Source organism: Oncorhynchus masou, chromosome 6 (genome assembly GCF_036934945.1).
Source record: "Oncorhynchus masou masou isolate Uvic2021 chromosome 6, UVic_Omas_1.1, whole genome shotgun sequence".
NCBI classification, from domain to species: domain Eukaryota; kingdom Metazoa; phylum Chordata; class Actinopteri; order Salmoniformes; family Salmonidae; genus Oncorhynchus; species Oncorhynchus masou.
This window is the reverse complement of record NC_088217.1, coordinates 15664294-15688978: the sequence shown is the minus strand read 5'-3', so window position 1 is coordinate 15688978 and position 24685 is coordinate 15664294. Positions and strand designations below refer to the sequence as shown.

Genomic DNA, 24685 nt, shown 5'->3' with positions numbered 1-24685 from the left:
GAGTGGAATGAAACAGACAGGAGTGGAATGAAACAGACAGGAGTGGAATGAACAGACAGGAGTGGAATGGAACAGACAGGGGTGGAATGAAACAGACAGGAGTGGAATGAAACAGACAGGAGTGGAATGAAACAGACAGGAGTGGAATGAAACAGACAGGAGTGGAATGAAACAGACAGGAGTGGAATGAAACAGACAGGGGAGTGGAATGAAACAGACAGGGGTGGAATGAACAGACAGGAGTGGAATGAACAGACAGGAGTGGAATGAACAGACAGGAGTGGAATGAACAGACAGGGGTGGAATGAACAGACAGGAGTGGAATGAACAGACAGGAGTGGAATGGAACAGACAGGAGTGGAATGAACAGACAGGAGTGGAATGAACAGACAGGAGTGGAATGAACAGACAGGGGTGGAATGAACAGACAGGAGTGGGATGAACAGACAGGGGTGGAATGAACAGACAGGGGTGCTCCCTGGCACAGACAGGAGTGGAATGAACAGACAGGAGTGGAATGAACAGACAGGGGTGGAATGAACAGACAGGGGTGGAATGAACAGACAGGAGTGGAATGAACAGACAGGAGTGGAATGAACAGACAGGAGTGGAATGGAACAGACAGGAGTGGAATGGAACAGACAGGGGTGGAATGGAACAGACAGGAGTGGAATGAACAGACAGGAGTGGAATGAACAGACAGGAGTGGAATGAACAGACAGGAGTGGAATGAACAGACAGGAGTGGAATGGAACAGACAGGAGTGGAATGGAACAGACAGGAGTGGAATGGAACAGACAGGAGTGGAATGGAACAGACAGGAGTGGAATGGAACAGACAGGAGTGGAATGAACAGACAGGAGTGGAATGAACAGACAGGAGTGGAATGAACAGACAGGAGTGGAATGGAACAGACAGGAGTGGAATGGAACAGACAGGAGTGGAATGAACAGACAGGGGTGGAATGAACAGACAGGAGTGGAATGAACAGACAGGAGTGGAATGGAACAGACAGGAGTGGAATGAACAGACAGGAGTGGAATGGAACAGACAGGAGTGGAATGAACAGACAGGAGTGGAATGAACAGACAGGAGTGGAATGAACAGACAGGAGTGGAATGAACAGACAGGAGTGGAATGGAACAGACAGGAGTGGAATGAACAGACAGGAGTGGAATGAACAGACAGGAGTGGAATGGAACAGACAGGAGTGGAATGGAACAGACAGGAGTGGAATGAACAGACAGGAGTGGAATGAACAGACAGGGGTGGAATGAACAGACAGGAGTGGAATGAACAGACAGGAGTGGAATGGAACAGACAGGAGTGGAATGAACAGACAGGAGTGGAATGAACAGACAGGAGTGGAATGAACAGACAGGAGTGGAAAAGGAGGGAGGACAGAAACAAGCACAGAAATGTCCCACCCTCCCCCCGTTCTCGCTCTCTTCCTCTCTCTTTTTTCGCTGTGCAGTACCTTGGCTGTCAGAGCAGGTGTTGGACAGGGTATAAAGGCCATCTGGAGTGAGGGATCGCTGAGCAGTGAGAATTAAGACCTCCACACTCTGACAGGGCTCAGACAAACCATCTGGTCCCCCCCTCGCTTAAAGAACCTGTTCCCCGCTTCTTCACACACTGACCTCCAGCGCTCACGCTCTCTTACTAAAACACACGTTCACTCACTCCCCTCGATTAGCATCTGCTGTCGGGAGGTTAATGGATTGTAAAGACCTGCTTCTTCCTCAGAGAGATTTCTTTGTTTCTTTATTCTTGTGACTTTTTGGAGTGGAGTCGGGCTGGCATGGCGTGGAGGAGACGTGCACTTGGACCCAGCATGTCAGTCTGTCTCTGGGCTTTGTGTCTGTCCCTCAGTCTCATCTGGACTTGTCAAGTGACCCAGGCAGCCATCTACAGACTCGCAGATGAAGTACAACCTTGATTAAATGCTCTCTTAGAAAATAGGGTTAATGGAGGGTTCTTCAGGTGTTGCTGCGGGAGAACCTTTTTTGGTTCCAACATTTTACCCAACAAACAACCCTTTAAGAATCCTTTCATAAAAAGGTTCTACCTGGAACTAAAAAAAAGGGTTCTGAAACTGTTATGGTTCTAGGTAGCACATTGGTTTACTACCAGAGAAGGGTAACATGTTTCTGGTAACTTGCCATTCATCCTTTGGTGCACAGGTAAGAGTTGTCTATTTTTAAGAATCTGAGCAATTGGAATATGCAGTCCGAGATATTAAGCACAACAAATTTGTAACATTTTGTACGAATTAGATCTGTAACATATAAAAATGTGCAGGACGTAACATAAACTAAATGGATGACGATGTACACAATTTAATGACAGGAACCCGTTTTGGCTCATGAACACCACTTTCAAAACTACTGGCTGAAATTATACAAACGTTCTGAAGAGTCACTTTAACACAGTTAAATGTTTAGTCATTTATCCCCTGAAGACAATAAATTCCTTATTTTAAGGGGCTTCTATATGTTCCGTTCTACCTTGGTGTGAAAGAAAGAAAGTAGAAAACCCTATAAATCTAATCTGGTTTGGGTCAAATAGAAACATTATAACCCTATAAATAATCTAATTTGGCTGGGGTCAAATAGAAACATTTCACACATATTTCTTCCATCAATTGAAGTGACTTGACAAAACAAACTACTCAACATAACCCCACAAAATACCAGAAAACCTCAACAAATCAGTCTAGATAAAGATTGTACCATAAATTAAATGTGATAATGCATTTTCATACACAGTACCAGTCAAAAGTTCTTTCATTCAAGGGTTTTTCTTTATTTTTGCAATTTTCTACATTGTAGAATAGTGAAGACATCGACACTATGAAATAACACATATGCAATCATGTAATAAGCAAAAAAGTGTTCAACAAATCTAAATATATTTTATATTTGAGATTCTTCAAAGTAGCCACCCTTTGCCTTGATGACAGCTTTGCACACTCTTGGCATTCTCTCAACCAGCTTCACTTGGAATGCTTTTCCAACAGTCTTGAAGGAGTTCCCACATATTCTGAGCACTTGTTGGCTGCTTTTCCTTCACTCTGCGGTCCAACTCCTCCCAAACCATCTCAATTGGGTTGAGGTGGGGTGATTGTGGAGGCCAGGTCATCTGATGCAGCACTCCATCACTCTCCTTCCTAGTCAAATAGCCCTTACACAGCTTGAAGGTGTGTTGCGTCATTGTCCTGTTGAAAAACAGATGATAGTCCCACTAAGCGCAAACCAGATGGGATGGCGTATCGCTGCAGAATGCTTCATGGTTGGAACCACACATGTGGAGATCATTCGTTCACCTACTCTGTGTCTCACAAAGACACAGAGGTTGGAACCAAAAATCGCAAATTTGGACTCATCAGACCAAAGGACAGATGTCCACCGTTCTAATGTCCATTGCTTGTGTTTCTTGGCCCAAGCAAGTCTCTTCTTATTATTGGAGTCCTTTAGTAGTGGTTTCTTTGCAGTAATTTGACCATGAAGGCCTGATTCACGCAGCCTCCTCTGAACAGTTGATGTTGAGATGTGTCTGTTACTTTAACTCCGTGAAGCAATTATTTGGACTGCAACTTCTGAGGCTGGCAACTCTAATGAACTTATCCTCTGAAGCAGAGGTAACTCTGGGTCTTCCTTTCCTGTGGCGGTCCTCATGAGAACCAGTTTCATCATAGCGCTTGATGGTTTTTGCTACTGCACTTGAAGAAACTTTCAAAGTTCTTGAAATGTTCTGGATTGACTGTTTTAACGTAATGACAGACTAATTTCTCTTTGCTTATTTGAGCTGTTCTTGCCATAATATGGACTTGGTCTTTTACCAAATAGGGCTATCTTCTGTATACCACCCCTACCTTGTCACAACACAACCAATTGTCTCAAATGCATTAAATTCCACAAATTCACTTTGAACAAAGCACACCTGTTAATTGAATTACATTCCAGCTGACTACTTCATGAAGCAGGTTTCTCAAGTTTGGGTCACCTCTTCTTTGGTGTGGAAGGCTTTACCGTTCAGCAGTTTAATATAACATCTCCCTCTACTGGCCAGCTGAAGTAATGCTGGCCAGTATAGTTTGGGATCACGCAACTCTCTCGTGAGTGTATTTGCAAATCCTTGCATTTGTGCATGCCATTGCCAGATTACAGTTGAAAGTGCAATGTAACAACCTGCACCGTTATTAATTGTTCTCTGTATTCATTGACTGCAGGTACATGTATATACAAAAAAGTTTCGTTTGAGCCTGGACAGACCTTCTACAGGGGTTGTAACAAGTGCAACTGCCACGAAAATGGCTACTTCTGTCTCTCGTGAGTAAACGGATCAAATTAGTGACAGTATGCCAGTCAAATATATAAACCAAACATGAATTCCGTTTTTGCCAATATCACGTCTTTTTTTCGTTCATATCCCCAGACCGATGAAACCTACCACATGGCCCAACAAGTGGTTTATAAGGAGGTCCCGGAGGTGAAGTGTCAAGCCTACAGCTGGATCTGGTGAAGCCAGACAGACACCTATGCCCCCCTATAGCCAACATACACGATCGCAAGACTCTGGCTATGGACAACAACCTCTTCAATTAAGTAGTTATCATGCAGAGAACTGACCACATCCAACCTTCAATTTATCAACTTGTTCAATCAAAGGAACCAATTCCCAAATTGAACGACCAAACTTCAAAACTTTAGTCCTTCGTTTCAATAGATGTGTGTCGGGGGTCAGATTGTGTGTGTATGTTCATGTTACTAAAACGTGGGACCGAATGACCTCAATTGGCACGGATTCCACATGGGCATAGATTCAAATTCCTATAGATTCTCAAACACAAGTACCATAAAAAGAAGCAACATACTCTGACTGTACAGTAGTGTCCTATCATCCAATATGAGTGCTCAGCTTCCTGCCCCCTCTCCTTACTTTAGTGACCACTGATCTTGATCACATCGAAAGTGTCATTATTTTTCGGTACACACAAAGTACATTACATTTCCAATGGAAAGCTGTGGTTGCCCTGCAGCATTGCAGAGGCAGTTGCAGTGCTTCATGTATAAATTCAATTTGTCGAACATATGTGTAACGACCCTGTTTTTTTTGCGGCAGTCGATAGCGCGCGGACCTCGGGCTCGAAGGTTGAGGGTTCGAGACCTGGTCTCTGCTGTTTCATTACAGTATGCGTAGACGGCGTGACATAAATGGTAGCAGAAGGTGAATGTTGAACTTATGTTGCACACATATCCAGATGATGCGTACCATTGTACACAATGATTAACATAGTTAAATGTTAAATAAAAAATGTGAGAGTTGTAACGCCTTGATCATACCGATAATGTCATAGCGCAAAATAGTAAGCGGCATCATCTGGATTTGTGTGCAACAAAGGTTCAACATTAACTTTCTGCTACCATTTCTGTCGAGCAGTCTACGCGTTCGATAAATCCAATTTATGCATCACACAAACGGCCTCTGCAATTCTGCAAAGCATACAGCGTTCCATTGGAAATGAATGTACTTCTGGTGTACCAAAATGCAATGACGGCGTGATCGAGGCGTAAGCGGCCAACTGAGTAGTTTGATGAGGACTCCGACCATATGTCAATATTGTATCACCTGTTGTTTACGAAGCATGTGACAAATACAAGTTTGATTTGACCTCGTGACAAGACAAACGGCGTGCTTCTAGATGTCGACGGCTATTACCCGGCACTGCCCGAGTGTGGCCCTCAAATCTCAACCAGATACCCTTCATTGCCATGCAGTGTTACAAAGGTCTAGTTATATCCGTGATATTTTCCTATCGGTTCCTTCCTAGGTGTTCAGTCTTCTGTATGTCGCAGACCGCAATGTTTTCAATGTGAGGAAGCGAGAGCGCCATCGGTCAACTTCACAAACCGAAGCTGGATTTACACTCTGCACGCTCCATACAGGCTCCGCAAACTCTTTGCGAATTCACCCGCACTGAGATTTGAGCTGTGCCTGGCAGAGCGTGTAACTTCACACAATTGTCAGTGATGAATTGCTCAGCAGAAAGCTTGACTGTGGCGTTTACTCAGCCTTACAGGGCAACTCCCTAGCCTCACCCGTCGACTGGTTTTTTAGACTAAGGATATATTTCACCGTTCACGTCACTGTGTATACAGTATATGTATATAATCAATTATTTCAAATAAAACATGGCAGTGTTACATACTGTGTAAAGAAATGTCAACTATTTCTTCAACAGGTTTTTGGGAACGGATAGTGCATGAAATATCAACATGGCCATTTTTCTAAATACATCATCAGTATTTTATTATGAAAATGCATTACATCTCTTCTGCTTTTTTCTCTTTTGGATGGGGGAGTCCACATAGTCACCACTATGTTGTGTAAAAAATAAAACGAGTTAAACGTCACCCCCCCCCAAAGAAATGCAGTGTCCAATTTATCTGGGAGTCGAAAGTGAAGAGTAAAAACAAAGACTTTGTCAACAGACCTAATCATCCCAATCCGACCATCTGTCAGTCCCAGAAAATAAATATCGTGAGGCAAATTTAGTGTACTAGATTTCTCTTTACAGTTTAACACATTTCATACAAGTACACATGATCATACATTGTCATTTTTGTTTCATTTTAGGGGTTATTTCTTTATTTAAGGTGCTGGTAATTTTGGGTGACATTTCTTGGGAAGTCTTCTGTCAAACATTCATTCAAACAGTGAGTACCTTACGTCTGTGGATGAGGCAATAAGAAGAAAGGTCAAGTGTCCGGTCAAGCTGGCCAGTCCCTCTTTCCGAAGCCCCAGTGTGGTCCCTGGGGCCCCAAAGACATTCACTCCCAACCAAATTAGAATGTCCAGTCTGAACAATTTCCATCTTCCTGGCACTAGGGTACTACAACTCCCAGTGTGCATCAGCAATGTCATTTAACTTTGATTGAAAGTCCCAATGCTGTGGTCATGGCACGTGACTCATTTTGCGTTGTGATTTTCATCTTTTTGTTTAGTATTCAGTTGGTAAGGACCCTAATAAAATGGGGGTACAGCATTCTGTGGAAAGTGAGACTTCTTGAAGCAGCAACAAATAAGGAGAACACAGCAGCTTTTTTTATACCGTTCAAACCATCCTCCTGTTTTCTTAGGTGGCATATGGAACGCAAGGAATGGTCAGAAGGAGAGAAACATATATTCTCAATACATTTTGATAAAACTAATCCGACAGGATTCAAAAGAGACGACAAACCCAACAACGGAGTAAAAATAATATATATATATATTCTTCTTACTTCTCACTGTCACTGCATTCCAGCACAAAAAGGTGTTAACGATTACTAGGATGCATTTCTGGCAAAAGTTTGATTCCAAATTACAGATGGCGAGTTGAATCAACCGATTTGTGGGAAACATAACTGGATTTAACTGTAAATAACTTAAAACGAAAACAACTGCAGCACCATGAATTACAAGATCTGTTTGACTCAAGTAGAATATAGCAAATCTACTGTGAAGTAGTAATATAGCAAATCAAAACAGTCAAGTGGGGAAGGAAAACAAAGAGCAGAAGAAAATCAAAGAACAGTGAAAAACAGATCAAGAGTTTTCAGAAAAACATTTTACACAAAAAGTTGGAAATCATATGGAATGATTTTTAGGGAGCTCATAGCTGCCACCCTCTCTGCATCTTTATAACGGATGATACACACATACGCTCTTGCTGGTATCGTTTACCCTTTCCAAACTAAACACATGTATACTGCAGGACTGACCCTGCTGCTGGCCAAATAACAAAAAGTTACCTCAACAAAATCTCAGCATTATCAAACCAGGTACCAAAACAACAGGTACATTTCTTCAAAAACAAACACTTTGTACAGATACTCATGGTTGAGTTTCACCATCTACTTAGCCTGTTTTACACAGTCTGTTCATGTCAGAGTAATTTCAAATTACAAATGATTTCTCTTTTTTGTTGAACATTTCTTCCTCTTTTTCCATTGATTCCTTGAGGATGTTGAAGTTCCTCGATTAGCTTGACGCAGAACACAGTAAATTGTTTTCCGCAGAACACAGTAAATTGTTTTCCGCAGAACACAGTAAATTGTTTTCTGCAAAAAGAAAGACAGAAAATAAGGAGAAATACAAGAAGCAGAGTCGTGGCTCCTCGGAGGTTTCTGTACATGTCCCCAAGCCTAGTTTCTCCAGAGGGTTTAGGAGAGGAGGTACACCATTTCACTCACTCTCACTCAAAAACACACACACACACACAACATCCTAAACGCTTCCTGACTGTGTCCTTACTCCTGGCCCCTGTATGGGGGGGTGCTGGAACGGACTGAGTGGTGCCCCGCGTTGCGGGTAGTGTTGGCCGGTGGTGGCCGCCAGAAGCCTGGAGCCGGCCTGCAGCACCGTCTGCCCGGGGCTGCCTGGTTTCAGGCTCCGGGACGCCAGCTGCTGGCTCAGTCTGGAGGTGTGGTTCCCCGCCACACTGGCGCCCAAGTCTGTTTTAGGGTTGCCGTGAGCCCTGGAGCCAGGGGTAGGAGACCCTGACAACCCGCTGTTCAAGAGGCTGGCTTTTAGCTGGCTCCCGGCGCTGTACGTGTGGGACGCGTCCATACTGCTGCTGCCGCACGACTGGTGCAGAGCGCCCCCTGGTGGTCTGGAAGCCCCACATAGGGCTGAGTCTGCAGAGGAGGTTGTCTGGTTGGGGAAGGAGGACGAGGAGTTGAGTGGCTGTTGTGGATGATGCTGCGAGTGGTCTTGAGACAGGCGAGGGTAGAAGCCCTGAACTGAGGGAAGGGGGGCCGAGGGGCTGTAGGAGCCATGGAATGGAGAGGACGCGCTCTGCTGAAGGAAGGCCGGACTGTCCACTGTCTGCTGGTGGCTCTCCAATAAGGGGGGCTGCACCTTAGAATGACAACACACACAAATGACTTATAATGAACCTGACACCAAGTACACACCTCAAACAAATTAACACCCCCCCCTCCACAAAAAACAGGTGTAATCAAAACAGTTACAAAACTTATTTTCTTTTTAATTCTAGCGTTTCTATTAGACAGATTCAGGGAGGTCTCTCTCGGTTTGCTGAGCCTGTCCCAACAGAAATGCTAGTTTTCGTTGCAAAACATTTCATTTGAAGCGGTTTTAAGAAATGATTACACCGCTTGGCCAGACAAAATAAAACACAAAATTCTCACAAATTATGTAGTACAATACCTGGTAAGTGTAGACAGACGGGCTGTATGTCTGTGAGCTCTTCATGGGAGAGGCCATGGGAACTGTCTGGATCTCATACCGGTCTGCATCTGGGATAACACACAACAGGACACACGTTTAACAGGAGAACAGATGGTACATGCATGCACATTCCCTGAAACCTCTGGACCTTAATTCAGCAACCGTCTGTTTCAAACTAGGCTAGATATCTACATTTCAGACAAGACAAACCTGGCCTTCAGCCTAAATACACCTAGACGTCTATATTGCAGACAACGTGGACAGGAGGACATCTGGTCTGAATTTTCTACTACACCACATTCATGTGAAAATGAGAAAAACTGGTAGTGAAAACAAGTACAGTACCAGGGTCCTTGTCAGCAGCCGAGCCATCCGTCCTCTTCAGCACGCGGTCCATCTTGAGGGAGCCCCTCAGTACCCGCTCTAAGACTCCCTGGCCCTCCCTCAGCCGCTCTACTGTTGTGGGCACCATCCTGGATCAAAGCACAACACCAATACTATCATGTACAGTACGTTCAGTCAGGGGTTTATGTTTAGATGAGCTGGCTATGTCTGGAGACACCACACAGGGCTCAGGTTGCTAATGGTCCCACCTTACCAAGCAGATAGTCTCAAACACCAGTCAACCCCACAACATAAGAAAAGGTGTGACAGCAAAGGTGGATATGTCTGAAAACAGTAACAGGAAACAAAGTACTGTGAGAGAATGTGGTGTGGCAGCGATATCTAGTCTTACCAGTGGCTGATGCCCTCCTGATCCCTGGGCTGCTGTGGTGGTCCCGGGGCGTGGTGGTTGTTATCTGGGGGGCTCACCTCCTCCATCTGGGGGGGGGAGGAGAAGGAGCTGTGGGGGGAGGACGAGGGCTGCAAGTGGAGGGAATGGGGGCCTCTGGGGGACTCGGCGCTGGCACAGACGGAGCCGAGGCGGGTGGGGGTGCCCAGGGAGCTGCCCCCGAGCTCGGGGTCCCTGCTGCTCCCCTGCTTCCTCTTACGGTACTCCAGCAGAGACACCTGAGGAGTCGAGGAAAAATAACCACTCCTAGTCAGCCATATGTACAGGCTTAGTGCCATGAGGTTACACACGCCATGGTGTCACACAACACCACTGGTTGCATTGCGACACCCGTTATCACCAGAGCGGTATGGACAGACAACGCCATGCATCATATCAACTATTAAGACGACTCTACCTTGAATGTACGTTCGCTTACATGTTACCAACTGATTTCCAAAAGACCAAACATCCTAAATGTTCCCAAATCCTAAAGGGCTCTCCACAGTGATGTCGCAGTCTACTCAAATAGAGCTACCGATCTCCGTATGAGTGGCGTTCCAAACATTCAAGAGCACAAAAGTATGCAGAACTACATAATGTAGAGAGCAACGCAAAATAATCTCTGTCGGATCCATTGCGAAGACTGTGTAGATCCTTTTAACCGGAAAGAGCAGCCAGCACTGGTCAGCGATTTAATACTTCTACCATCCTGGAAGTTCTATTTTGTTCTATGATTGGTCAACCTCATCCTCTGCTGGAGTGGTTATCTGAAGTTGATAGGTGTAAAAAAAAAAAAAAAACAATACCTTGGGAGGGATGACCATTGGAACGAGTCATATGACAAAAGACAAAGAAACAATCCAGTATAGCTTCAGCACTCTGTCCTTACAATGTTGGGACCAACCACCCGATGAATGGTAATCAAAACACATTTTTGTACCAGATTATTGGTATCAGTGCCATTACCAGAGTCGGGAAGAAATCATGTTCACGCACCGACCTTCTGTTGGCTTTTGAAGCCTTTCTGTGCTTTACGGATAGTTAGTAACGGTCAAAATCTATCATCAGCACAGGCAACTGGTCGTTGTCATCATCAAACGAAACATCACACAAAGCAACTACTGTGAGGTCAGACACGAAAACAAGGAACACAATGTAAACAGAACCACAGAGCACCCACTACAGTACACATACCCACACCCACTACAGTACACATAGCCACACTCAGAGACAATGAGAGAGAGAACAGTCCGGCGGAATGTTGTCATGGCAAAGGCAGGAGACTTAAGGAGGGTCCAGGGGGATGAGAGATATGGAGCAGGCTGGCTGACTAGATGGTCCGATATCAGGGCTATCGGGGTGCGGTGAGCTGAACCAAAAGAGGGCGGAGAGAAGGGTAGGGGGAGGCACTCAGGGGGCCCCACCTAGACCCATAGGGTTGCCATCAGGGCCTTAGGACTTGAAGAATGGCCACGCACTAGGATCTTGGGATCTGAGGACTACTGTATTTGATTGGGCCTTTTGATTCCAATTGGGCCCTTAGAACAGTTTCAGGCTCCAAAGGCTTATTTTATGGGCCTTCTGATTGTCCTTGGACCCTTGGGGGTGCCTCTTGAAGGGCAGCTAGTATGGCTCTTAGATGGGAATTGGCCATACTGCTGGTATGATTTGACTTGGGTGTGGGTCAAGGCTGGTGAAAGAGGATGCAGGCACAGGAGGACAGAACTATGGATGAGGTGGACCATAGACAACTGGCCAGTGAAGCCAGCAAGGCCCGGCCCAAACTCGCCAGGCTGAAGATGATATCATGAACCATCAGCCTCGTTGTATGGCACTCCGAGCTGATGGGGTGACCATGTTTCAGATATAGAGATGTTTAGATAAATTGATGATACTCATGGTACGTTTTTGGAGAAGGGGGGTTGGCGGACGGGGGTGGGGTTTGTATGCAAATGCAAAACAATATTTACATGCACACTTTTAAATGGTCGTATGGAAATATTCACCATATTTTGTACTGTCTTGTATTCACGTCTTACTGCTATAGCCTGGTAATCTGGCTGTCCTGTCAGCAGACTAACGGTTTGCAGGATGGCCCTCTGCCTTGGAAAAAACAGTGGAAGAAAGACTTGGCAAAGGTTTCAGGAGGAGCATAGGGGGAGTGACAGGGTGGACAACACAACCTGTTGGGCTAGCTGCAGTAGGATACAGTACATAAAGAGAAATGTGGGAAGTCCCGTAGGATTCCATTCTGAAGGCAGGTGAAAGTCCATGCAGCCAACTGACAGACAATAGAAAAGATCAATGTAACAATACTTAAATATATTTTTTTAGACGATGTAGCCTTTTTGGAAAATAATTACCCCAGGTCTATTTTGATTTAATTATATCTTGATGTGGAGTCACTGAGACCAATTGATCTATTTGACACATAGTGAATAGAAAACACAAAGCAAGTAAAGACCACACAATGACTGAGTATCCTTTATACCAATAAGCAAGTAGGCACTACTTTCACTACAGACATGACCTACCTATTGTACCCCCATTTGGGAATGTAATTCGAACAGAAATATCTTCATTAACAGTTTAATTTCTGAGGGTGAAAAAAACTAAAGCAGGAAGAAGCTGAGCGAGTTGGAGGACTTGCCTTCTTCTTCTGTGGTGGGTTGCTGGTGTGGTGGGGTGGCGTGCCGCCATCCAGGAAGCTGCCGCCATAGTGCGGTTCGCCGTAGGGCGACAGCGAGTCAGACCCCGCCTCCGCCAGGATCCCCTGGCCGCTCACGGTGCTGTAGAAGGACTCGGCCGGGGAATAGCTGCCCTCTGATTGGCTGATGCGCCTGTCGGTGGGGGCAGCAGGGGCGAGGTTTCCCAGGTTGGCGTTTAGTGGGGAGCAGGTGTAGATGAGGTTGAACTCCGTCCTGAAGCTCTGCTCTCTGGCCTGCAGGGCCGACTCGGAGGGGGTACCCGGTGTCAAGGGGGTGAGCGGCCCCTGTGTGTCGGGAGGAGGCCCCGTTGCCGAGAGGAGAGTGAAGTCATCCGACATGGCAGGCACGGGGCTCTCCAGGCCCGAGGACAGGGAGAGGTCTGGAAACTGCAGGGCGCAGCACTGGGCGTCAAAGTCGGGCCGCAGGCACGGCTATAAGTGGAGCAGAGGAGAACAGAGTTACAAGATGAACACTGTGACACAAAACTGCCCTCACCGGCCCGTGTTCCCTGTCCCGTGAGACTAAAGTGAAAGTCATCTAGCCATGGCTTCAGTGCTCTGACAGCTGCTCTGGGTCTGGGTCTGTGGGGTACCTACCTCTGGAGAGATGGACTCCGGCCTGTGCACAGGAGAGGCCTCTGGAGACGATATGTTCTGGATGGGTAGGAAAGAGGAAGAGAGACACATTAAATACCACTACAAACAGATAGGTAGCACAGTGAAAACAACCATGTATATGCACTGTAGTTCAATGCTGAATTTTCCTGTTAGGGTGGCCCATCGTTTTGTAGGTGTGTGTGGGTGTGTGTATTTCAGTATGTCATATTTGTGTCTGTGTGTATTCTCGGGGCGTTCTCCGTGTCCCCAGTACCTCAAACTGCAGCGGCGTGTTGCAGCGGCTGGTGGGCAGCGAGGGCAGCGGTGAATAGCCGTTGGACAGCCGGTGCTCCTCGTCGCCGTAACGACTCAGCAGCGCGGGGGCAGCGTAGGAGGCGGGGCTGAGTAAGGGGTGGTCTGAGGGCAACGGGGGCGTGATGGGTGATAGGGGCCGCAGTAGCAGACGGTGGTCTTCTGAGCCGGGAAGTGGTGGAGCCGCCTCAGCCTCTGGGCCGTAAATGGACCGCCGCTTCTTGGGGGGCGCCGCCAGTTCTTTTTAGCGGCGAGCGGAAAGAAAGCAACAGCCTCAGATTATCTGCGGTGACAGGTGCCAGCGTATACCGATTTTTGTTTATTTATTTTATTTCACCTTTATTTAACCAGGTAGGCAAGTAGAGAGCAAGTTCTCATTTACAATTGCGACCTGGCCAAGATAAAGCAAAGCAGTTCGACACATACAACGACACAGAGTTACACATGGTGTAAAACAGACATACAGTCAATAATACAGTAGAAAATAAGTCCATATACAATGTGAGCAAATGAGGTGAGATAAGGGAGGTAAAGGCAAAAAAAGGCTATGGTGGCAAGTAAAACACTGGAATGGTAGATTTGCAGTGGAAGAATGTGCAAAGTAGAGATAGAAATAATGGGGTGCAAAGGAGCAAAATAAATAAATACAGTAGGGGAGAGGTAGTTGTTTGGGCTAAATTATAGATGGGCTATGTACAGGTGCAGTAATCTGTGATCTGCTCTGACAGCTGGTGCTTAAAGCTAGTGAGGGAGAAGTGTTTCCAGTTTCAGTGATTTTTGTAGTTCGATCCAGTCATTGGCAGCAGAGAACTGGAAGGAGAGTCGGACAAAGGAAGAATTGGTTTTGTGGGTGACCAGAGAGATATACCTGCTAAAGCGCGTGCTACAGGTGGGTGCAGCTATGGTGACCAGCGAGCTGAGATAAGGGGGGACTTTACCTAGCAGGGTCTTGTAGATGACATGGAGCCAGTGGGTTTGACAACGTGTATGACGCGAGGGCCAGCCAACGAGAGCGTACAGGTCGCAATGGTGGGTAGTATATGGGGCTTTGGTGACAAAACGGATGGCACCGTGATAGACTGCATCCAATTTATTGAGTAGGGTATTGGAGGCTATTTTGTAAATGACATCGCCAAAGTCGAGGATCGGTAGGATGGTCAGTTTTACAAGGGTATGTTTGGCAGCATGAGTGAAGGATGCTTTGTTGCGAAATAGGAAGCCAATTCTAGATTTAACCTTGGATTGGAGATGTTTGATGTGAGTCTGGAAGGAGAGTTTACAGTCTAACCAGACACATAGATATTTGCAGTTGTCCACATATTCTAAGTCAGAACCATCCAAAGTAGTGATGTTGGACGGGCGGGTAGGTGCAGGCAGCGATCGGTTGAAGAGCATACATTTAGTTTTACTTGTATTTAAGAGCAATTGGAGGCCACGGAAGGAGAGTTGTATGGCATTGAAGCTCGTCTGGAGGTTAGTTAACACAGTGTACTAAGAAGGGCCAGAAGTATACAGAATCGTGTCGTCGGCGTAGAGGTGGATCAGAGACTCACCAGCAGCAAGAGCGACATCATTGATGTATGCAGAGAAAAGAGACGGTCCATGAATTGAACCCTGTGGCACCCCTATAGAGACTGCCAGAGGCCTGGACAACAGGCCCTCCGATTTGACACACTGAACTCTATCTGAGAAGTAGTTGGTGAACCAGGCGAGGCAGTCATTTGAGAAACCAAGGCTATCGAGTCTGCCGATGAGGATATGGTGATTGACAGAGTCGCAAGCCTTGGCCAGATCAATGAATACAGCTGCACAGTATTGTTTCTTAACGATGGCGGTTAAGATATCGTTTAGGACCTTGAGCGTGGCTGAGGTGCACCCATGACCAGCTCGGAAACCAGATTGCATAGCGGATAAAGTATGGTGGGATTCGAAATGGTCGGTAATCTGTTGGTTGACTTGGATTTCAAAGACCTTAGAAAGGCAGGGTAGGTTAGATATAGGTCTGTTGCAGTTTGGGTCAAGAGTGTCCCCCTTCTTTGAAGAAGGGGATGACCACAGCTGCTTTCCAATCTATGGGAATCTCAGACGACACAAAAGAGGTTGAACAGACGATGATTAAAAGGATCTTCATTTGGTGTTAAGTTAATTTAAAATTAAATGACGTGCATGGTTGACTAATTAGGGCAAAGTAGGTAAAACAATTGGTTATTAATCTATGTTGAATCAACATTTATTTTGAGATCAATTTGAAATAACCTCCAACTGCAAGAACACTACACCAGACGTGGCTTCAAAACTATTAAAAATCCTTTCAAATATTGTATCTGTGCTTAATTGAGTTTGGATGTTGCAGTGGAACCAATAGAATAGTTCCAAAAGTGCAAACCCAGCCTAAAACAAATTCTCAACACATTTGAAATCAGATCTGTACTAGATTACAAACACTATTAGACTTGTTAGTAGACAGTGAACAGACTAAAAAGCGGTAGATACCTGCTTTGAAAGGGTTGGGGGTGGAGCTGCTGCTGTTACTTTGGTGAGAGGATGTGGACTCGGTGCCGTCCTCCAGGCCTCCCGAGCACGGCCCACTCTCGCACTGGGCCTGTTGGATCCATCTCTGAACACAGATACAAATAGATATCAGCCTGAGAAAATATACTGAAACGCTTTCACATTTATGAAGGGAAGTGAGCAAGTGCACACTTTAGGGGAAAGGAGACCAACAGCCTCTCGAGCACCTGCTGCACATTACACTACATTTTTCCCCATCTACCCTATTCTCCATTGAACCCATAACTGACTTTATGACAACTCCCACAGCGCTGTCGCTCTCCACCGGTACCTTCTTGAAGGAGCCGTAGGCTGCGTCCACGCTGATGGGCCGGCGCCGGCGCTCGGGGTTGAAGGGCGAGCCAAAGCGCACGTAGTGCTTGGGCGCTGTGCAGATGAGCGGCGAGGCCGTCAGGCCCGGCAGCATGTTGAGGGTGGTGGCCAGCACCGTGGGGTCGGTGGTGATGCGCAGCTGCCGCTCCACCATGGGCACCTCCTGCTGGGCTGCCTTGTCCAGCACCTTGTCGTTCAGCCACTCTGTCACCAGATACTGGAGGGTGGGGGGAGACTTTTTAGGGACAGATTGTCAAGTTTGTGTGTGATATTTTTATTGTGTTGATATTAGCCTATAATTCCTTAATTCAGCAAGGACAAAGAGGTTCTTAACCTCAAAAGAGTTCTCCTGGTTTAATAAAGAGTCAATTAATAATAATGATTAAATCCCCAAAAAGGTGGTTGGAAGCCAGGCCCATCCCTCTCACCTTCTTGGTCTTGGGCAGGTTGCCCTTGTTCAGAGCACTCAGGCCTTCTCCGTCTAAGACCTGCCCGACTCTCAGTGCCCCGTCCACCAGGCCCAGCTCTGAACCAGGGGCCCCCAGGGGCTCTCCTGCAGCTCAGCCGCCACCCCCTGCTCCAGGGCCGCCTGCTGCTGGGCCAGGGCCTGCCGCTGGCGCCGGGCGCGCTGTGACGAGCTGGAGCGGTAGCGCGAGATACGGCTCTTAGGCCGGGGCTTGGAGGAGCGGGCTGGGGGAGGCTTGGGGGGAGCAAGGGGGGCCGGGAGGGGAGCGGCGGACGTCTGGGTCTTGTCTGCGTCGGCTGCTGAGGATGGTTCCTGGAGACCGAGAGGGAGATTCTGTTTAGGGATAAATAAAATTGGAAAATTGGACACCAAGTTCAAAAAGAGAATGTGGCGCTAAGAGGGAGGGAAGTCCGACTCACAGTCGCGTAAGTTGCACGACGGGTGCTTATCCCCACCCCTGCTTGGTGGGGTGTGGGGTTACTCCCTGTGGGGTTCCCTCTGCTCCACTCCTCGCAATCCGGGCCCTCCTGTTTGGGCTCATCTATGCCCCCTGTGGTAGACGTCCTCTTCTACAGAGAGAGAGAGGGTGGATTACGAACTGAAGACTAATACTATGATTCCATATTATGACAGGTTGGTCAGTGTGACAGGAAATGATGTCAAAGCTGTGATGTCGGCAGCATATACCTGTCTACTAGAGATGAGGACTCCGTTCTGGTCCAGCTCGCCCTCCTCTCCTTCCTCCTGCTTGAGGAGGCCCTCCTGTAACACACATACACATAGTGAATGATAAATGTGGGACATTTTCACTGCACAGTGGATACACCCCCATGTGTCTTAGTAGGACAGCACCACATTCCATTACAAACTGCCACACCTCAACATTAACTGCCTGTATACACACACCTTTGCACTAAGATGGGGCAGGGTAGCCTAGTGGTTAGAGCGTTGGACTAGTAACCTAAAGGTTGCAAGTTCAAATCCCAGAGCTGACAAGGTACAAATCTGTCGTTCTGCCCCTGAACAGGCAGTTAACCCACTGTCCCTAGGCCATCATTGAAAATAAGAATTTGTTCTTTACTGACTTGCCTAGTAAAATACAGGTAAAAAAAAGAAGAAAAAAAAAGATTCACACACACCTCAACATCGCTGTTGCCCAGGCTGCCGTTGCCCAGGCTGCCGTTGCCCTGCAGCGTCTCCCGGACCTCACCACTCTCCTCGGGCGGCTGGTTACTGTCGTCCGACATCCCACCCAGTCCTGGGCCGCCGCCTGACCCTTCTATCTCTCTCCGCCGGGCCTTCCGTCGCCGCGTCTCTGCCCCCATGTGCCCTGTGAGCTGGGAGGGTGGGGGCAGCGAACCCATGCTGGGGCAGCCTAGGGTCTCGCGCGGGTTCAGGTTATGCTTCTGCACAGGGCAGTTCTGCTGGTTGTTCTTGTGGCAGGCACAGTCCACCTTATAGTTACTGCAATAATGATAAAACATAGGATTTTGATCACACTTTTCTGAGCCCCAAAGATGCTGGACACTTTGGAGTCAAGAGACAGACGAGAGAAACAGCCTGTTGTGTGATTTGTGACAACTGCTGATGTAAAAAGGCCTTTATAGATATAATTGACACTGACCAGCTATTGAAGTCATAGTCAAAGCCGATGGTGACCTCTGCGTCTCTGGGGATCTGCATGACAGCGTAGACACAGAGGTGGATCATGCCCTCGGCGATCATATGCCGAACCTGGAGAGGAGACAGAGGCGTGTCTTCTATCTAGGAGATATAATCATAACTGTATCCATTTCCCTCTAGAAGGGTGCGTCTCAATAGTCCTGAGTGGCCTTGCTCTCCTAATCTCCTTTCCTTCATCTACACTGATGTCAGAGATCTGGATAGGTGAGAGCTACATCTGCATTGCTTGCTGTTTGAGGTTTTAGGCTGGGATTCTGTATAGCACTGATGTAAAAAGGGCTTTATAAATACATTCGATTGATTGACTGACCTAAATTCACCTGAGATGAGTGAATTGAACTAACGATTGGAGATGAGGAAAGGAAGAGACGATTGAGATGAACCCAATGCCTTTCTTGAAGAAAACAAACAAACAAAACCAAGATGGCTGACCTCTGCGTTGGGCGTGCAGGACCTTCGGATGAAGCGTGCATCATTCCCAAATGTCCGCGCGTCCACGCACATCTCCACCTCGTTGAATTTGGAGTAGAACAGCACAAAGGGGTAGGGCCTAAAAAAAAAAAGTCAAAACAATGTCAAAATGTGCATTTTTGCATAATATTTTACAGTGCTAATGTTTATCCTGAATACAGCATACATTTCCTCCATAAAACATTTTTAAAGCACTGGTGCAGTTTACAGCGTATGAATATTTGGCCTTATTTCAGAAAATGCATACTTTTTGAAGAAGTGTCCGTTGACCTCAAACTGCTGTTTCAGCATGACCTTGCCCCGGTACTCGATGATCAGGGTGTCTGGCTCTAGATCCCTTGCCGCCCGCAGGACCTTCCTGTGGTTCTGCACACGCGTCACCCGCCCCAGCTGTAACTGCATCTGAGAGCCCAGCACCGTATTGTTGCACGCCAGCTCTGTACGGTTAATTGTGTCCATGGCATCCGCCGAGGCGTTGACCTGGGCCGGTGAGGGAGTCCCACTCGCCACGCCCTCGGCGGTAACGGCACGGTGCAGCTGGAGCAGCATCTGGACATCGGCGCTGTACTGGTTGGCTGTAGCCTCCTCGTACTGGTCCGTCCACTGGCGAATGCGGCTCTCCCAGCCCTCCGCTGTAGTCTCGTCCACCGCGCTGGCCTCCGTCGTGGAGTTCTGGGGAATGGGAGGAGGAGAGTGTTTACTTCAGAGCAGTGTCGTTAAAAATAAATATACTTTAAATTTTTTTTTTATTCACCTTCATTCTAAGACCTTTTTCAAAAATGACAATTTCAGGTCTACAATGTGTTTGTTTCTTCTTGCTTTGGAGCCATACCATGTCAAAGTGTTTAGAGACCCATGTGTTGTCATGGGTGGGTGTCTGGGTAATGCACTGTGTTCTAGATCACCTGCACCGTGTCATAATAAGGTGATTGGTGTCTGTGTTATGCTCAATGGAACATAGGTCACTCAATAGATTCATGGTGCAACACAAAGTGGCACTGATGACAACATTTAGTCTCCCCCCCACATACTGTGACTTGCAAAAGTATTCATCCCCCTTGGCGTTTTTCCTATTTTGTTGCATCACAACCTGTAATTTAAATGGGTTTTTATTTGGATTTCATGTAATTGGGACACACAAAAGTCCAAATTGGTGAAGTGAACTGAAAATAACAACAAACAAAAAAATACTATGGAAAAGTAGTGCGTGCATATGTATTCACTCACTTTGCTATAAAGCCCCTAAATAAGATCTGGTGCAACCAATTACCTTCAGAAGTCACATAATTAGTCCACCTGTGTTCAATCGAAGTGTCACATGATCTCAGAATATGAACTCAGCAAAACAAGAAACGTCTCTTTTTCAGGACCCTGTCTTTGAAAGATAATTCGTAAAACTCCAAATAACTTCACAGATCTTCATTGTCAGGGGTTTAAACACTGTTTCCCATGCTTGTTCAATGAACCATAAACAATTAATGAACATGCACCTGTGGAACAGTCGTTAATTGACTTCCGTCTGTAAGCTGTTAGTGTCTTAAGGTCGCAGTTATGAAAACTTAGGACACTAACCTGCTGACCAGATCGGACACGTCGCGAGCGTAGCAAAATAAATGTAGAAATCTGTTATTCAATTATTGCACCCACACTGCTCGTGTGCACCAACGAGCGTCTGCGATGCCACGGGCTAAAATAGAACTCCTTTCTATTTCTGATGCAGATCGCGCTGAAAGTCCTGCCTCTCCCATCTCCTCATTGGTTTATAGAAGCAGGTACCCACGTGCCATCTTCATTGGTTATACCCACGTGGATGATTGAAAGTCAAACTGTTTTGCCGGTAGTCGTGGTAATACTATGAAAGTTTAGATGCCGATCACAGTAGAAGTTCAAAGATGAAAATGCCTGGAAGGAGGAGAGATGACTAGAAACGATTCGGTTGTCCGTTTTGTGTGTGGATTAATTGTCGGAGTAGAGGATCTTGTGCATTTTAGGTAAAATAACAACCCAAATGTTTATATCCCAGGACAAATTAGCTAGCAACAGCAAGCTAGCTAAATAGGACAAATTAGTTAGCAAGTGCAAGCTAACTAGCTAAATTCCCATGCATGTTTAATGCTTTTCGACCTGTCCCCAAATTAATGTTATTGGTTCAGAGTTTGTTTTGATATTTTAACCTGCGTGTCGTGATCACGTTTGGTGTGGGGGGACAAAATAAATGGTGCACGACAGCGCTCTCGCGCAGCCAGTTTGGGTTCCGTGTAAAGAGGCCTTTCTACTGACTAAGAAACACCAAAAGAAAGATGCCCAGGGTCCCTGCTCATCTGCGTGAACGTGCCCAAGGCATGTTGCAGGGAGGCATGAGGACTGCAGATGTGGCCAGGGCAATAAATTGCAATGTTCATTACTGTGAGACGCCTATGACAGCGCTACAGGGAGACAGGATGGACAGCTGATCGTCCTCGCAGCGACAGACCACGTGTCACAACACCTGCACAGGATTGGTACATCACACCTACGGGACAGGTACAGGATGGCAACAACTGCCTAAGTTACACCAGGAACGCACAATCCCTCCATCAGTGCTCAAACCGTCCGCAATAGGCTGAGAGAGGCTGGACTAAGGGCTTGTAGGCCTGTTGTAAGGCAGGTCCTCACCAGACATCACCGGCAACATCGCCTATGGACACAAACCCACCGTCGCTGGACCAGACAGGACTGGCAAAAAGTGCTCTTCACTGACGAGTTGCGGTTGTCTCTCACATGGGGTGATGGTCGGATTCGCGTTTATCGTTGAAGGAATGCCTGTTACACCAAGGCTTGTACTCTGGAGCGGGATCGATTTGCAGGTGGAAGGTCCGTCATGGTCTGAGGCGGTGTGTCACAGCATCATCGGACTGAGCTTGTTGTCATTGTTGTCAGTAGATGGTATCGAGTACAGTATATACATACGAGATGAGTATGTAAACAAAGTGGCATAGTTCAAAGTGGCTAGTGATACATGCATTACATAAAGATGCAGTAGATGATAGCGGGGTGAACAGCAGTGGCTCGGGTGGTTGTTGTCCTTAATGATCTTTATGGCCTTCCTGTGACATCGGGTGGTGTAGGTGTCCTGGAGGGCAGGTAGTTTGCCCCCGGTGATGCGTTCTGCAGACCTCACTACCCTCTGGAGAGCCTTACGGTTGTGGGCGGAGCAGTTGCCGTACCAGGCGGTGATACAGCCCGACAGGATGCTCTCGATTGTGCATCTGTAGAAGTTTGTGAGTGCTTTTGGTGACAAGCCAAATTTATTCAGCCTCCTGAGGTTGAAGAGGCGCTGCTGCGCCTTCTTCACGATGCTGTCTGTGTGGGTGGACCAATTCAGTTTGTCTGTGATGTGTACGCCGAGGAACTTAAAACTTACTACCCTCTCCACTACTGTTCCATCAATGTGGATAGGGGGGTGTTCCCTCTGCTGTTTCCTGAAGTCCACAATCATCTCCTTTGTTTTGTTGACGTTGAGTGTGAGGCTATTTTCCTGACACCACACTCCGAGGGCCCTCACCTCCTCCCTATAGGCCGTCTCGTCGTTGTTGGTAATCAAGCCTACCACTGTTGTGTCGGCCGCAAACTTGATGATTGAGTTGGAGGCGTGCGTGGCCACACAGTCGTGGGTGAACAGGGAGTACAGGAGAGTGCTCAGAACGCACCCTTGTGGGGCCCCAATGTTGAGGATCAGCGGGGAGGAGATGTTGTTACCTACCCTCACCACCCGGGGGCAGCCCGTTAGGAAGTCCAGTACCCAGTTGCACAGGGCGGGGTCGAGCCCCAGGGCATTCTCACATAGGTATTCAACAGCATTCTCACATAGGTATTCCTCTTGTCCAGATGGGTTAGGGCAGTGTGCAGTGTGGTTGAGATTGCATCGTCTGTGGACCTATTTGGGCGGTAAGCAAATTGGAGTGGGTCTAGGGTGGAGGTGATATGGTCCTTGACTAGTCTCTCAAAGCACTTCATGATGACGGAAGTGAGTGCTACGGGGCGGTAGTCGTTTAGCTCAGTTACCTTAGCTTTCTTGGGAACAGGAACAATGGTGGCCCTCTGTTCCTGTTCCCAAGAAAGCTAAGGTAACTAAACGACTAAAGTGGTAGGCATGTTGTGTAAATCAAATGATACAAATCCCCCCCAAATATATTTTAATTCCAGGTTAAAAGGCAACAAAAAAGGAAAAATGCCAAGTGGGGTGAATACTTTCACAAGCCACTGTACACTAACGCTGTGAAGTTCAAATGTGTAGTAGTATACATTGGTATATAACTAAACAGAAGATCCTCAGGAGTGAACGAATCTTACCTTCATCCTCATGGACTTTCTAGAACCCTCTCTGAAGGCCTGTAAAGACAGACACTTGTTTACTCAACGTTTTGGCCACATTTCAGAGTCCACTTACAACTTTAAAACAAAGTTTCAGACAGTCTGTATTCAACGTTTAGACATTTCGGAGTTTAATCTAAAATAATGTACCAAAAATAACTATTTCTGCCACTAGAAAAAGACTGCAACTCCTCTCTTGGCCTCTAGAGGTTGAAAATAGGCATACTCAGATGGGCTGTGCCAAGTAGTTATTTTCCTGATATCATTTTTACTCAGTTGTCTTAAAAAAATACATTCAAAAAACTTCATTTTGACAACATCTGTTTTGGGCATATTAAAACACAGTTTTTTCCAGTCATCATCTGATCTGATCAAACTATCAATTACATATACGAGTACGGTCAGATCAACTTTCGAAGCAAGTTTAACAGGAAACTTTGCGATCTTGGTCCTCTTACTAGCTGCGAGTTATGCATTTGCACACTCAGACTCTTTTCAAACTTTGCTCGTGTGGCATTTTGTCAACACTTGCCGCTGCTACCACTACATTTGGCGCAAGTGGCGGCTGGCACCTTCCACTAACTCGACATTTAGCCCACGTGGCAGCTGGCACCTTCCACTAGCTTGACATTTGGCCCACGTGGCGGCTGACACCTTCCACTAGCTTCACATTTGGCCCACGTGGCGGCTGGCACCTTCCACTAGCTTGACATTTAGCCCACGTGTCGGCTGGCACCTTCCACTAGCACTACATTTAGCCCACGTGGCGGCTGGCACCTTCCACTAGCACTACATTTAGCCCACGTGGCGGCTGGCACCTTCCACTAGCACTACATTTAGCCCACGTGTCGGCTGACACCTTCCACTTGCACTACATTTAGCACGTCACTTTTGCCTGGCATGCCTCACATTTAGCACACAGGTAGGACTCTTTGCGGTGTTAATTGGGCCCTCGCTTCCTCGTACCAACCTTGATCTTCTTGCCCTTGGGCACTCCGCGGGCCTTCTCCGTGCTCTTCTTTCTCTTCTTGGACTTGTTCCGCTTGACGCGGTTGACAGTGAGCGTGATGCTGGTGGGCGTGTGCTGTGTGGCCGTGTAGGACACTGTGGCGGGCGACACCTCCTCGTCGCCGCTCTCCGTGGCACTGCTCTCGCCCACTAGAAACAAGAAGAGAGACTTGAGCATGCACAGGTACCTGGG

The 24685-nt window shown here is 47.0% G+C and overlaps 1 protein-coding gene across 1 annotated transcript in view; it reads right to left on the bottom strand.

The window, feature by feature from the left end:
* Window positions 1–6291: 6291 nt before the first annotated feature.
* LOC135541408 (histone-lysine N-methyltransferase SETD5-like) overlaps window positions 6292–24685 on the bottom strand; it is a 40202-nt gene continuing 21808 nt past the window's right edge. The window contains 19 exon segments of the mRNA XM_064967628.1: window positions 6292–8904; window positions 9217–9305; window positions 9583–9710; window positions 9974–10248; window positions 12663–13151; window positions 13317–13373; window positions 13591–13868; window positions 16122–16245; window positions 16471–16728; window positions 16940–17046; window positions 17049–17289; window positions 17397–17546; window positions 17665–17739; window positions 18117–18441; window positions 18602–18711; window positions 19093–19210; window positions 19379–19803; window positions 23464–23502; window positions 24455–24642. Coding sequence (XP_064823700.1) covers window positions 8272–8904; window positions 9217–9305; window positions 9583–9710; window positions 9974–10248; window positions 12663–13151; window positions 13317–13373; window positions 13591–13868; window positions 16122–16245; window positions 16471–16728; window positions 16940–17046; window positions 17049–17289; window positions 17397–17546; window positions 17665–17739; window positions 18117–18441; window positions 18602–18711; window positions 19093–19210; window positions 19379–19803; window positions 23464–23502; window positions 24455–24642 — 4109 coding nt within the window. The 3' untranslated portion in view covers window positions 6292–8271.